The following is a 15,764-nucleotide window of genomic DNA, read 5'->3' on the forward strand; positions in this document are numbered from 1 at the left end:
ATGAGTCATTTATTTGCTGGAAAGACTGCTAGCTAACTTCAGTTGCTGGAGTATGATCCGCAATTCACTTCTGGTTTTATTGAAAATGCAAATGTATATTTCATGGTGCTCTTCAGAAAAGCAAAAATGCAAAATACTTTCCCTTCCTTTCCCAGAGAAGTGGTTCAGTGCAACAGTGTGTTGGACTAGTTCATTATTGTGTCTTTCAAACCATAGTTGTTTACTCCAATAAAGTAAAAGTCGCCATACTTTCAGCTGACCAGAGGCTCCTTTCTTCTTTGAGGAGGAGAGCTGACTGGTGGTGATTTAACCTGAGGATGACCACACCTCAGGTGAGTGGCACGGGGCCTTAATAATAATCCTCTTTTATTATTGTCACAAGTAGGTTTGCATTAACACTGCAATAACATTACTTTGAAAATCCCCTAGTCGCCACACTCCGGCACCTGTTCGGGTACACAGAGGGAAAATTCAGAATGTCCAATTCACCTAACCAGCATATCTTTTGGGATTTGTGGGAGGAAACCGGAGCACCCGGAGGAAACCCATGCAGACACGGGGAGAATATGCAGACTCTGTGCAGTCAATGACCCAAGCCAGGTGTCGAACCTGGGACCCTGGAGCTGTGAAGCAACAGTGCTAACCACTATGCTACCGTGCCTTCATGAATAACCTCAGCCGGTTCAGGAATTGAACCCGCGCTGTTGGCGTCGCTCTGCATCATGAACCAGCTATCCAGCCAACTGAGCTAAACTGGCCCCCATTGTGTCTTTAAAACCATAGTTGTTTACTCCAATAATAGACAATTCAGCCCACAAGTCTAAACTTGCCCTTTGCTCGAGGAATCCATAACTAATAATGCTCTCACCACAAAGCACTGCTTGAAACATACAGGATGATAATTCAGTCAAATAAATGTTCATCACATGCTGAGTTTGGAACGTCAAATCAGATGATGAAGGTGAGACGCTAAGTGGAAGGGAAAGCGTTTTCATGGAACAACAAAACATTGGAAGAAACAGCATCAATGGCTCTGTGAGCAGCTGACTCGAGTAGTTCTGTTGCTGCTTGATTTTATAAACAAAATAGATTGAGGCAAAAAATTGGGGCTGCACGGCGGCACAGTGGCTAGCACTGCTGCCTACGGCGCTGAGGACCCGGGTTCGATCCCGACCCCGGGTCACTGTGTGGAGTTTGCACATTCTCCCCGTGTCTGCGTGGGTCTCGCCCCCACAATGCAAAGATGTGCAGGTTCGGTGGATTGGCCACGCTAAATTCTCATGGAATTTACAGTGCAGAAGGAGGCCATTCAGCCCATGGAGTCTGCACCGGCTCTTGGAAAGAGCACCCTACCCAAGTTCAACACATCCACCCTATCCCAATAACCCCACCCAACACTAAGGGCAATTTTGGACACTAAGGGCAATTTAGCATGGCCAATCCACCTAACCTGCACATCTTTGGACTGTGGGAGGAAACCGGAGCATCCGAAGGAAACCCACGCACACACGGGGAGGATGTGCAGACTCCGCAGAGTGACCCAAGCCGGAATCGAACCTGAGACCCTGGAGCTGTGAAGCCATTGTGCTATCCACAATGCTACCGTGCTGCCCATTGCCCCTTAATTGGAAAAAAATAATTGGGTTCTCTAAATTTATTTTTTTAAAATTTTAAACAAAAAAATATATAACATATAACATTTAGAAAATATTAGTACAAAGTTTAATTCGAGAAAAGTGTTTGAAAATTCTAATTGTACTGGCAAGTAGATTCTGTTTTAAATTCAAAATTGCACTGCAGGTATTGAAATATATCACTTGTCACAGTTCTTGGTAGATTTCACCACAAATTGTTCTGTCTAGGCGCAGAGATGCAATGAAGCATTTGCCTGTCTTTTCGCCAAGTGGCTGTCTATTCCAGTCCAAAATTTATAGATTTGACCACAAGGCCACTAAAATGGCCACGTGCTACTTTTAACTGAATATCTATCTGCAGGATAGGTTTTGTCTCATGACATTTGGTAGCAGGATTAGGGAGGAAAAGGCTTGCACTTAAGGTTGGCCGATTTTGTAAACGTATGTAAGCAGGCGTGATGTCAGAGGATTTTTTTTTAGCTTGATCACATGATCCTGCTGGCGATGTGCTCAAGTGGTGCTCACAGATGGTGTTTTCAATAGCAGCTGACTTAGCAAATGAATATAAACAAGGAGATGCCCCTTGTGTATTGGGATGAGCTTTTGAGTTGATTTTGAAATATGTTTTATAATGTATTATCGTGAACTGGATTTTTGTGATTTTGTTTAGTACGTTTTAAACATTTTGAGTTTGCATGAACTACTTGATGCTTTTACCTGGTCAGGTTTTATTTTCATATATCCCTCATTAATCCTATTTTATGTCATGGTTTCCGAGCGATGTTTCAGAGAGTTGGAGAGGTTTGAAAATGGAATTTCAGAGCTAGGGCCTGGACTACTGAAGGCACAGCTACCAATGGTGGAGCAATTAAAATGGAGGATGTTCAAGAGGCTGGTATTAGATTTAGCACATGTACCCAGGAGCATTGTGAGGCTGGAACAGATGAATTGTTACAGTACAGAAGGAGGCCATTCAGCCCATCGTGACTATGCCAGCTCTCCATTGGAGCAATTTACTTGGTGCTTTCTCCCCGTAGCCCTTCACATTCTTCGTTTTCAGATAACAATCCAGTTTCCAATGTAATTCATCGATTCACCCTGCCCCCTCCACTCACTCAGACGGTGTACCCCATATCTGAAGCAAAATATTTGAGATTGAGGCCTATGCTGGTGAATCAATGTCGCCCACCGAATACCGATGTAAGTGGGGGGGGGGGGGGGGGAAGAGGAGGAGGAGGAGAAATACAACTTGGTGTAAGAATATAAGCAGTGGCCGAGTAATGATTGTGAATGTGAACAGTTTTACTGTCACTATGACTGTAAAATTTGGGTCAAAACATCTAACTGGATCATTGATGAATGTGCAGGGAGAAAACATGGACTCAGTTACAATTTATACTTATCTAAAATGCCAGCACTTTTCATTATTGCATTGTTGTGCATTTTACTGAAACAGTGTGTACATTTTGTACAAAGCAAATAAAACACGCAAGTACTTCAGACCCACTGGAGTTCTAAGCATTTTAAGCTAGATTGTTTATGAATAATTATTCAAATCCAGTATCAAAGTATGCATCTGGATTTGTGACTGTGTGTAATGTTCAGTTTAACTTCAAGAATAGTTGCACAGTTCCTATGGTACATTTCCAATTTGCTTATGAATGGATTAGTTTTTCTGAAACTTCAAACATCTGCAACAGTCCTGAACTTCATTCATGCACTGATTTCCATTTCAATGGTAGGCTGTGAATCAACATTGTATTCTTGGCAGTAGGGAGAACAAAGAGTCTTAACTTGAGGTTCACAGGACGCAGCAAGTGAGCATTAAATGGGATTTCAGAGAGCTATAACAATACTGGGAAAATGTGTATTCTGCACCTGCTGGTACTCCCTTCATGCAGGCTGAGCAGAGCCCCCCTGCCTGCCATGTTCGGTTTGCATTTAGTTTTAAATGGGATTTTCAGGGGAGGTAGGCCACTGTGCCACCGTGCTGCCCTGCAAAGGCCCATTTTTATCGAGTTTCAGCACATCTGTTGCTAAAGGGCCTCCTTCGCCCTGGATGATCCTGAGCACTTTGCCAAAAGAAATAAGATAATTTAAAATTTGGGGTTTGATTTTCTTCAGATCTGAAAGACCAAGCATTGTAATAGAATTGGTGGCTGGGCAAATGCAGGTGTGGGGAGGAGAAGGCGGCAAACACAAACTCCAACCTTGAGAGGAAGTTAATGAACTGCACCCTGCTTTTAAAACAAGAAGTAGGGCACTTATTCATCATCTGGCTGAGGCAATGTAGAGACATCTTCAATTAGGAATTAATTTGTACATAGCTAAAACAGTGAGAGGCCTGTCCAAATATCGAGATAATGAAATAAATTGTGGGACGGGGAAACTGAAGAAAGATTATAGGCTCAGGAATAAAATCTCTCTCACTCACACACATACACAAATACACACAGCAGTAGATACTGAGCAGCAAACTTTACTGTAAAGAAACTAGGTCAAGTGCAAAGTTACTGAAGTCAATGATCGGATCAGAGTGCTCAGAAAAAAGACAAGATTCTTAAAGCTGATAAGCTGCATTTTACTATCTTCCCCTGTTTACCTGAGAAAGTGCTGGTTCAACTGTGCCTAGCTCAGTATGTTTGAACCAAGCAACTCCAATTCCTTTTATTGATGCATCTTGTGCAGCAAGAAACATTTATTGTACATTTTCCACCACCCTATGCAAGTTATGCAATCAAAAATTTTATTCAAATGATATAGACAAAGGCAGAGCATAGACCATTTAATCCATGCCATCGTAATTCTTTTTCTGAATCTTGCAAAGTTTCCAACTTGACAAAAAACTTCCCATCAACTGTCCCTTTTGGTGCTATCATTTCTCTTCTTGCTGCTAGGTGTCTGTTACTCCAATAAGTATTGTTGTTACGTGACATACTTTTCGTTTAGATTAATAATGAAACCATCCTTTTTGTTCTGTTGCAGGCACAGGAAGTGGTTCTCTTTCTCATGCTATCATTCGCACGATTGCACCAACAGGACAGCTATACACTGTGGAGTTTCATAAACAACGAGCGGAGAAAGCTGAAGAGGAGTTCTGTGATCATAAAATAGATCATTTGGTCACAGTGAAAAACCAAGATGTTTGTGAGGAAGGTTTTGGAGTTGTTAATGTCGCCGATGCTGTATTTCTGGACATCCCATCACCGTGGGAGGCTGTAAAATACGCAAAAGCTGCCCTGAAAATGGAAGGTATGGGAACAGCATATGTCCAGAATAAAATGATTATCATGTAAAATTACTACTTAACAACTAATAACACAATAATGCTCACTTTAAAACACTTTAATACTGGCAGTTTGCTTTGTTATTTAATCCTATTGAATTACTTTCCTTCATTCCCCCTATTTTTGTTACCCCCCTCCACTTTACATGCACTATGCTTTTCAAATAAATGTCTTAATCACACCACAAGATAGCTAGGTATTTAATATTAATCTGATGCCATTGCATTAATCAATTTTCATGCAACTGTGATTCCTTAAATATTACTAAATTGATTTAAGAAATAGATTTTTTTTTCTATAAACAAGTAGAAAAATGTGATATAAATCATTACGTGTGAGTGAACCGTTGTGAGCTTGTCTGATGACTTTACTGTCCTTTTGGAATACTGCTCAGAATAGCCCCTAGGTAGGCAATTCCTTAGCATAGCTGAACATAAAAATGTTGTATCTTAACAGGGTGTTCAACTTTTACTTGCCTGTTAGAATCGCTCTTCCCTTGTCATAATGCTGTGTTAATGCCAAACATCATTTCAGTTCATCTATTCCCTTGATCTCCAATCCCAAATAGGATCATCAGCATAAGTTGCCTCTTTCTCATTGTAAACATTCCTGGTGCCTTTTTTAGTCTTTCCTTAGATTTCAGATACATAAATCATTGACCAACTTGAAAAATACTTGTAATAGCAAAACAAGGTCTCCATGATATTTGTAACCTCATGGCCTGACATATCCCTCATTCTTCCATCATTATCAAGCCAGAAGCTTTACCCTGATTCAACGGAGAGTGTAGAAAGGCATGCCCGGAGCAATGAAGAAATGTGTCACACAAGGAACAAACAGACCGTGCAAATGCAACATTCCCTTTTTAAGATGTGTGTATCAAAAGACCATGCAGTGCAACAAACCAGCTGTGTCCTGCAAACGGAAGTTAGAGGGAACATTGGCCAGGAGCCATGTAAGCCATAACTTAGAATGAGGGGGAACTTTGTGGAACGACTGTACAGTAATATCTATATATCAAACACCCATTAACTGCAGGCTATAGAGAAAGCTCAGCAGCCCCACAACCAGCAAATCCAAGCAAAGATTTCTAACATCATAGTAGTTGCACATTTGTTGTAAACAGAAGTTCAGACAGAAGCAAAATGCTATGATGCTGGAAATCTGAAATGAAAACAGAAAATGTTGGAAACACACAAGTCAAGCAGCATCTGTGGAGAGAGAAACAGTTAACGGGTGCGATTCAGTGGAGACATTTTCAAGTCCGTTTTTGGGTATGTTTGGCAGGGTGTTTCTTGACTGCTGCAGTACTGCGAATCACCCCGCTATTCAACGACACTCGGCTGTTTTTTTTTGGGGCCTCAGGGAGTTTCTCCCTACTGAGGCCACACTCTGCGATTTACTGCTAACGAGCAGATCAGGGTGCCATTTTGAACTGAAGCCCTGATCTTTTCTTCACCCCCTCCCTCACTTTCAGGCCCCCTGCTTTCAGGACCCCCCCCCCCCCCCCCCCCCCCCCCAAAACATTCCCTAGCTTCCCCCCCGGCCCATGGCTGTGCCAACATGGCACCTGGTCACCCAGGCTGGTAAAAAGGTGGCTAGATGCCAGGGAGAGTGCCTGGGTGCCACTCTTCCCTGTAACGATTACTCGAGGGGTCTCTAATGCCCCGCAAGACCCCCGAGGTGCTGTTATGATTGGTCCACATTTGTGTAGATCAGTAATAAATGGCGCCCTGGCAAGGTCTCCCAGGCGAGGCTATTGACGTCCGGGTGCTGGGTGAGTATGGTGTCCGGGTATTTAAATAAAGGCGAGATCCAGATCACGCCGGGCAGAGCGAGTTGAGTGACTCATGATTGGCCAGGTGTGGAGCCTGAATTGGGCTCTCCCGGGATTCACCCAGTGCGCCCGGCTCCACGCCAGGCACAATGCAATCGCTGAATCGCACCGAACATTTTGGGTTCAGGTGAAAGGCCCATTATTTCTGTTCTCTCTACCCATATGTTGCCAAACCTGTTGAGCACTTCTTGTTTTTATTATGTATGAGGAGGGAATTTTGTGAGTGTGGAAATTCAATGCAGGAGAGGAGGTACTGCTCTCTTACTCCATTACATGTAATGGTTTGTGTAAATTTGAGACAGTAGTATTTTAAAATCTTTTGCTTCATGTTTTAGTGCTTAGTGCAAGTTAATCTGCGGAAAAAGAAGAAAAACTTGCAACTTCCTTCCCTGTGAAACTGGTGTCACGGCTAGTTTCTTTCACTGCATGTTGTCTTTAAAAAGCTTTGCACAGCCATGCAAATGTGGCCAATCATGCATATAGTTTAGTGGAAACATTGGTTATAAATAACCTAGACTAATATACAACAGAGCATGCTGTGGGCCTGGGCTGTAATATGTGGGTGTTTGTGGACAGTAAGGTTCCAGAGTGAATACATCTCCCTCCAGTAGATATCTGTATCGTGAATATCTTTAGCTCAGATATATTGAGGTGGAGACACCAACAGAAAAAAAGTGCGTGATGTAAATGGACAGTTTGCTCCAAGCTTTGGTCACACCACATAGAGAAGTACAGGTTCAGAAAAGGTACGATGCACAAAGAGGCCATTCAGCCCATTGTGCCTATGCTGGCCAAAAAATTGAAGAAAGAAACTAGCCGCTTATTTTAATCACACTGTTCTGCACTTGGTCTGGAGCCTTGCAGTTTACAGTACTTCAGGCGCAGACCCAGGTCCTTTTTTTAAATGCATTGGGTGTTTTAGCCTCAACCACCAACTTAAGCGATGAATTCCAAATGTCCACCACCCTCTGGGTGAAAATGTGTTTGCACATGCCCCCTCAAATACGTCTACCAATCACGTTAAATCTATACCCCTGGTAATTGACCCCCTCACTTAGCAGAAGCAAGTCTTTCCGGTCTATCCTTTGTAGGCCCTTCATGATTCTGTACCTTTCAACTAGATATCCCCATAACCTCCTTTGTTCTAAGGAAAATAACTCGAGTCTATCCAATCACTCCCAGCTGCAACTTTCCAAGCTCTGTCAACATTCTTGTAAATCTCCTCTGTACGCTCTCCAGAGCAATTACGTCCTTCACGTAATGTTATGAGCAAAACTGTACGCAAACTTCCAGCTGTGGCCCAACCAGCATTTTATACAGTTCCATCATTACATCCCTGCTTTTTTTATTCAATACATTGCCCAATAAAAGAAAGCATTCCATTTGCATTCTTGACCACCTTGTCCACCTATCCAGCCACCCTCAAGGGCCTGTGGACATGCACTCCAAGGTCTCTCACTTCCTCAATCCCCCTCAATATCCTTCCGTTTATTGAGTATTCCCTTGCTTTGCTCACCAAATGCACTACCTCACACTTTTCCGGATTGAATTCCATTTGCCACTTTTCTGCCCTCTCAATCAAACCATTATATCATTCCGGAGTCGGCAGTCATCCTCTTCACTATCAACTACATAGCCACTTTATATTATCTATAAATTTCCCAATCATGCCACCCACATTTGAGTCTAAATCATTAACGTAAATGGCAAGGTCTCCAACACAGAACCCTGTGGAATACAAGTGCAAACTGTTTTCCATTCACAAAAACGCCCATTGACCATTACTCATTCTTTACTGTCACTGAGCCAATTTTGGATCCAACCTGCCCTGTATCCCATGAGATCCCACTTTTCTGACAGTGTGCCATGTGGAACTTTATCAAATGCCTGCTGAAATCCATGTAGACAACATCGACCATTACTTTTCCTAAATGTTCTATTAAATTAGTATGGCACAATCTTCCCCGAACAAAACTTTGCTGACTATATCTGATCAAACCATACCTTTCTAAGTGATGGTTTACCCTGTCTCTCAGAATTGTTTCCAATAATTTGCCCACCACTGAAGTCTGGCCTATAATTTTCTGGCCTATCTCACACTATTTTTTAAGTGGTGGTACAATGTTCGCAGACCTCCAATCCTCTGGGACCTCGCCTGTACCTAGTGAGGATTGGGAAATTATCCTTGGAGCATCTGCTATTTCATCCCTAGCTTCCTTCAACAGCCTGGGATGCAATCCAACTGGCCCTTGTGATTTATCCACCTTCAAGGATACCTGTCCCTCCAGTATTCTCTCGGGTATGCTTATTGTATCTAATATTTCATACTCTTCCTTTTTAACTAGAATGTTTGCAACATCCCTCTCCTTAGTGAAGACAGAGACAAAGTAGTAATTGAGAACCCTGACCATGTCCTTTGCATCAACCCACAAGTTTACCATGCACATTTCTGATAGGCCCTATCTTTTCCTTAGTTATTCTCTTTGTTTTAAAATATTGGTAAAACAACTTAGGATTTTATTTGATTTTACCTGCCAATATCTTTTCGTATTCTCCTTTTGCTTTCCTAATTTTCATTTTTACTTCCCGCTGTACTTGTACAGCGGGCATAATGTAAAAGGGGCTGGTTTAGCTCACCAGGCTAAATCGCTGGCTTTTAAAGCAGACCAAGGCAGGCCAGCAGCACGGTTCAATTCCCGTACCAGCCTCCCCGGACAGGTGCCGGAATGTGGCGACTAGGGGCTTTTCACAGTAACTTAATTGAAGCCTACTCGTGACAATAAGCAATTTTCTTTTTCATTTTCATTTCACTTTTTAAAAAACAAAAACATTTTTATTCAGAACATTTTCCATTTTCCGATGTACATAACTCATTCAACTTTATACAGTTATCATAATAAACAAACAACCCACCATCCCAACGCTGAGTGCCTTTTTTATTTTTTGCAAAACCGCCCACCCCCTCCGTTTGCTGACGATTACCAATTCTTGAAATAGGAGATCAAACAGCCTCAACCTCAAAAAGAACGCCTCCTCCGACCCCCAAATGGCGTACTTGCCATCTTAGCAAAATCCTCCTCCGGGCTATCGGAGACAAAGGCCAATAATCAGCCTTTCTACCCTCCTGCACTCCCAGCTCATCCAATACCCAAAATATTGGCATCCACGGCGCTACCCTTACCCCTTAAACCTCTGACATTATCTCGAAAAACGACTCCCAATACTTCCCCACGTTCTGGCCCTGTGTGTGGTGCGCCGGCTCCCTTGAACACTGCTCGTATCTATCCTTCACCTCCGGGGAGAAAAAAACACTGAAATGTGTTTTGGTCATATGCGCTCTGTGCACTACTTTTTTTAAAAATTTAGAGTACCCAATTGATTTTTCCAATTAAGGGGCAATTTAGCGTGGCCAATCCACCTACCCTGCACATCTTTGGGCTGTGGGGGCGAAACCCACGCAAACACGGGGAGAATGTGTAAACTCCACACAGACAGTGACCCAGAGCCGGGATCGAACCTGAGACCTCGGCGCCGTGAGGCTGCAGGGCTAACCCACTGTGCCACCGTGCTGCCCCTCTGTGCACTACTTTAAACTGAGTCAGGCTCAGTCTCACACACGAGGGCTCCCTCTCCCTATCCATCAATTGCCCATAGATATCTAAATTCACCCCCCCCCCCCCCCCCCCCCTCCCCAATATCTCATCCTCCGCCACTACCTTGTCCATCCATGAAGGGGTGGTAACCAAGAAAGCGTAGCCAGCTCCTTCCGCACAAAGTTCCTAACCTGTAAATACCTGAATCCATTTCCCCCCGGGAGCTGAAAGTTTTCCACCAGTTCCTCCAACCTTGCAAATCTACTCTCCTCTGGCACGTGCCTCACAGCATTGAGGATCCGGGTTTGATCCCAGACCTGGGTCACTGCCTGTGTGAGGTTGCGCATTCTACCCGTTTCTGTGTTGGTCTCACCCCCACAACCCAAGGATGTGCAAGGTATGTGGATTGGCCACACCAAATTGCCCTTAATTGGAAAACAAATGGGGGAACACCCGCGATCTTTTAATCGGCCCGATCAATCCCCTCGCGTTCCAGGTTATCAGTGTGGTCAGCGTCTCACGCCCACCTCCACCCCATCCTGATCAGCCATAGCATAATCCCTAAGGGAATCCCACAGGGTCCTACCTCACCCAGATTCCTGACCCACCCAAGATGGCCAGTTCCACCTCCCTCTACCCAATAGCTCAACAAAGAAACCTTCACTGTCAGCAGCCCACCCCTGCTACCCAGCCTCAGTCACCAGCACCTCCTCTCCCCCATTCCCAACAAAGAAAGTCCAACTACCCTAGGTTCATTATTCCAACCCACAAAGAAAACAGCCCCACCTCCCCCAAAATTCCAGCCATGGCGTTCTCCCGCATTCCGCTTCTGCTAACCAGCATCTCTGCTAGCAGGGTGACCTGGGGCGAAGTACAGGCTATATTTACAAAACATTCCACGCCCAGCCCCCCCTTCCCCAAAATGCAGGGTAACAGATATTACAGAATAATACAGAAATATAACTGGAAAATCCAATGATGACAACACTAATCACACTACCAAAACTCAACCATGCAGATGAATCCACCCAAAACTTTCAAATGTCCCGTAGTGCATGTTCCTTGACAAAGTTGATGGCCTCCTCCAACATGTCAAAATAATGGTCCCTACACCAGGCATGACCTGGGTTGAGCCGGGTTCATCATTCCAAACCTCACCTTGCTCCTAAAAAGAGCAGAGTTGGCCACATTAAACCTAGCCCTCCTTTTTGCCAGTTCCACTTCTAAGTCCTGGTAGATTCGAACAGTGTGGCCTTCCCAACTGCACTCTTGTGTTTCCTTTGCCCACTTGGACCTTTCCTTGTCCAAGTGCCTGTGGAGCTGGACTATGATCACCCATGGCGGCTCCCCAGCTCTGAGCTTTTTCCTCAGTGACTGATGAGCCCAGTCCACTTCAGGAGGGTGTGCAAAGAACCCCTCTCCCCACCAGCTGCTCGAACATCTTTGCCATGTATTCTGTGGCCATTGCTCCTTCTATGCCCACAGGCAGCACACCAATCCTCCACTTCTGTCGTTTGGAGCAGTTCTCCAGGTCGTCAATCTTGACCTTCATTTTCTTGCCCCTCCGACATCATCATCACCTCTACTTCCAAGGAGGCAATCCGATCCTCATGGTCTAAGACTGTCTGCTCCACCTTTTGGATCGACGAATTCTGCACCTCCCAACTACTGATCCACCCTTTCCAGGGCTGTCCAAATTGGTTCAGTCACTTTCGCCTGAACAACCGTGACCTCCTGTCTTTGCTTCCTAAATTCTGTTGACGTGAACTCCACCGACTTCTCAGTTGTCCACCGAGGAGGCAACTACGCCACAGGTCCCTCCACCATGTTTTTCCCTCCTGCGCCGCAAGTGTCCTCTCAGTTGAAGAATACCCTTCTCGGCTCACTCCTCGTTTGATAACATTTCAACATCCCACACTGGAGGAGGACTCTTAGTTCTTTGACTGTACCACTTTTCCACCTGCACAACACCTGCAAAACGAACATAGAGGGCCATAAAACCAGTCCTCAGGCAGGAGCCACCATTTGTGTAACCACTCCATGGCTGCCACTGGAAGTCACTTCCACCTGTACCTTCTGTACTCACGAAGCTTTCTACAGTATTAAGTTGTTTGTGACTATGATTTTTTTAAAATATTTTTATTCTCCTTTTCACATTTTCTTCAAAATTTACACTCCGGGCAGCACGGTGGCACAGTGGGTTAGCCCTGCTGCCTCACGGCGTCGAGGTCCCAGGTTCGATCCCGGCTCTGGGTCACTGTCCGTGTGGAGTTTGCACATTCTCCCCGTGTTTGCGTAGGTTTCGCCCCCACAACCCAAAGATGTGCAGGTTAGGTGGATTGACCACACTAAATTGCCCCTTAATTGGAAAAAATGAATTGGGTACTCTAAATTTATAAAAAAAAAAAAAAAATTTACACTCCACCAACAAACAGTAAACGGTAACAACGGCCCGCATGACAATGTAAGCATCAAATAAAAAGAAACCCCTCCCCAAAAAAAGAAAAAGGAATCAGGAATCACCCTTGGTCACCAGTAACATACATAGTCCACCCCCAATCCTCTCTTAATATTCAAATCCATCCAATCCCCTAAAGTGTACTGTGAATGACACACATGAATTGTAGCCCCCCCCCCCCTCCCACACACACACACATACAGATTCCTCCCCTCCACTTCCTCTTGTAAACTCCTTTGCCCAGCATCGGTTCCTTCCCCCAAAGTTTCACCCCGGCTAGACTCATCGAAACCCGTCATACCATGCTCCAATGGCCGCAACCCCTCCCCCCACCACCTCACTCCCGTTCACTGGCCGGATTAAACCAGCCAGCGTGGAGGCCCCCGCCCGGGTCTTCTCCCCCCCTCCCCCCTTTGCCTGGACCCAGGGTAACCAGGAAATCCCCGTCTACTCTTGTCGCTACTCTTGGCGGCTCACTCACCTTTGGTATAGGCCTCCACGACCTATGAGCACGATTCAGTTCGTATTGAGAGGGATCATCCCCTCCCCCAATAGCTCTGCCAACATCGTGGCAAAATACTCCGTCGGCCGCAGGCCTTCCACCCCTTTGGGCAGACCCATGATCCTCAGATTCTGCCGCCTGGATCTGTTTTCCAGGTCTTCCATTTTGGCTCGCAGACCCTTGTTGGTCTCTATCACCCTCCGCAGCTCCTCCTCACAGTGAGTTGATCACTGTGCTGCGATAATGCCTCTTCCACTTCCTTCAGTGTCTCACCTTGCTCCTGCACCTCCGCCGCTGCGCTCGATACCGACGTCCTCACCGGGGCAATCGCCGCCTCCACCAGCACTTTCAATACCGTCCTCATCTCCTTCTTCATCGCTTCCATGTGCTTCGTGAACTGTTTTTCAAGTTCTACGGCCATCACCTTGGTCATTCCTTCTGCCGTGAGCAATGCGGCCTCCCCTGGTACCCCAGCCTCTGTTTTCCTTCCAGTTCCAACGCCGACTTTTCCACTGACCTGCGGACTTTCATTAGCCCCCTTTTTCACGGCCTTTTTTAACGAAAACTTGGACATTTCTCCGCACTGTTCCTTCCTACACCTTTTTCAGCATCTGTTGCCACTGGGAGCGGGCATTAAAACCCCGAAAATTCTATTCCCGAGCGGGAGCCCTCCAGCGTGCGGCTGCCTCCCACCCACCGTCACCGGAAGTCCCCGGGGGAGTGGAGTAGTTAATGTACGTATCAATAAACCTTTATTTTTGCATCCTACCCTTCATTCCTTGTGATCACTGTGCAGATTCTACAGTTTGTGTCTTCAGAAGCAGAGAGCACTGGGACAGCCATCCCGATGCTCAGGAGCTTTTCAATTAGCGCGCTCCGTTTGTGACTATGATGAGCTTTCGTTTTCTGCTTTATTTTGGCCTTTATTTTTTTTTTATGTATTTATTCAAAGTTTTCAATAAGTTTACAAAACCCTCCAAAAAACCCTAGTGCATAAAGAGAATATACATCAGCAATCCACTAGACGTTACCCCACGCGTCTCAGTCCTCCCACCCCCTCCCATTGGGGCACTCACCGCTCCCCCCATGGGTCGCTGCTGCTGCTGAAGTGTTAATTTTCCCAGCGAAGTCAGCGGACGGTATTGCGCTCAACAGCGGCAACTCTGTGGCAAAGTTATTTACACACATATGTAGGCATCCGTTCGTGGTGTTGTCCCTTGCTTCTTCCGGATGGATTTCGCTGACGTTGTCGTCTCGTGCACACTTCCGCTTCTGTGGCCCTCCCATCTTCCCCATTTTCTCTGTTCCTGTGGATGCCAAGTTTGTTAATGTTTCCCTGCCTTCCCCCTCCCCTTCTCTGGCTCTCCTCTATTGTTCCCCGTCACTCCCCTCTGCCCCTCCCTCCTACTCCCCGCTTCTGCCCCCCCCCCTTCTCCCTGCTTCTGCGCCCCCCCCCCCCCCCAGCCCTGTGGTTCGCCTTTCCTTCCTCTTAGATTTAGCTGTCCCCCCCCCCTCTCCTGGTCTATCTCGCCCTCTCATGCTTTGGCTACTTTGGGTGGGGATGGGAGTGCCACCGTGGCGAGGGCCCGGAGTGAGGTCCCCCTGCAAGAGGTCTCCTCCGCACGCACCCACTCAGCTTCTGGCTCTTTGATCTATCCCCTTACACGCTCAGCTGTCGCCGCCCAGTGGTAGAGTTGTAGGTTTGGGAGGACAAGCCACCCCCCCCCCCAGGATTTTGTTTTTTGCAAGACCTTCTTTGGGATCCTAGCATTCTTCGCAGTATCACCATTTTTCTTTGTATGGACATGTCCACAGTGCCTGTAGAATCTCACCTCTGAATGCCGCCCACTGATTGTAACAGTTTTTACTTCTGATAGATGCTTTCGGTTCACTTTCACCAGCTCACCTGACAAGCCGTGTTGGGATCAGCAACATAGAGTAGAGTGTTTGGAGAGTACCAGAAACTAGGAGCTAACTTAGAGCAGGACTTTGAAGGTTACAGTTTCAAGATCGCCACAGGGATAAGCAGATTGAAGGGTTGAGCACACAGCAAAAGGAGGAGTTCCACTTCGTTGGACACTGGCACCTGTGCTGGGATAGGGAGGAAACATAACGTTGTGACAGGCTCCACCTGAACCGGGCTGGAACCAAGGTCATAACAGAAAGATTAACCAAAGCAGCCTCAACTACTTTAAACTAGTAAATGTGGTAGAGGTCAAGGATGGAAAAGGTAGTATAAATAATAGCTTGAAAACAACCAAAAGGCAAGAGAGTAGATCTACAGTTGTGAGTTGTTATTTAGGTACTATAAAAAAAGTAAAGGAAAAACTAAGAGATATGAAGTAACTAAACTATCTAACAGGTTAGAGCATGTGATTCAAATAAATATTCTTTATATTAATGCATGGATCATAAGAAACCAATTGAATTGGCGGGTAAAACATTGTAGCCAT

At 45.5% G+C, this 15,764-nt stretch overlaps 1 protein-coding gene across 2 annotated transcripts in view; it reads left to right on the forward strand.

Moving 5' to 3' along the window:
* trmt61a (tRNA methyltransferase 61A) overlaps window positions 1-15,764 on the forward strand; it is a 75,536-nt gene that overhangs the window by 50,225 nt on the left and 9,547 nt on the right. For both annotated transcript variants that reach the window (XM_038777543.1, XM_038777552.1), the window contains one exon: window positions 4,620-4,886. In XM_038777543.1, coding sequence (XP_038633471.1) covers window positions 4,620-4,886 — 267 coding nt within the window. The remainder of the gene's footprint in view (window positions 1-4,619; window positions 4,887-15,764) is intronic.

Source organism: Scyliorhinus canicula, chromosome 2, assembly GCF_902713615.1.
Source record: "Scyliorhinus canicula chromosome 2, sScyCan1.1, whole genome shotgun sequence".
Taxonomy (NCBI): Eukaryota; Metazoa; Chordata; class Chondrichthyes; order Carcharhiniformes; family Scyliorhinidae; genus Scyliorhinus; species Scyliorhinus canicula.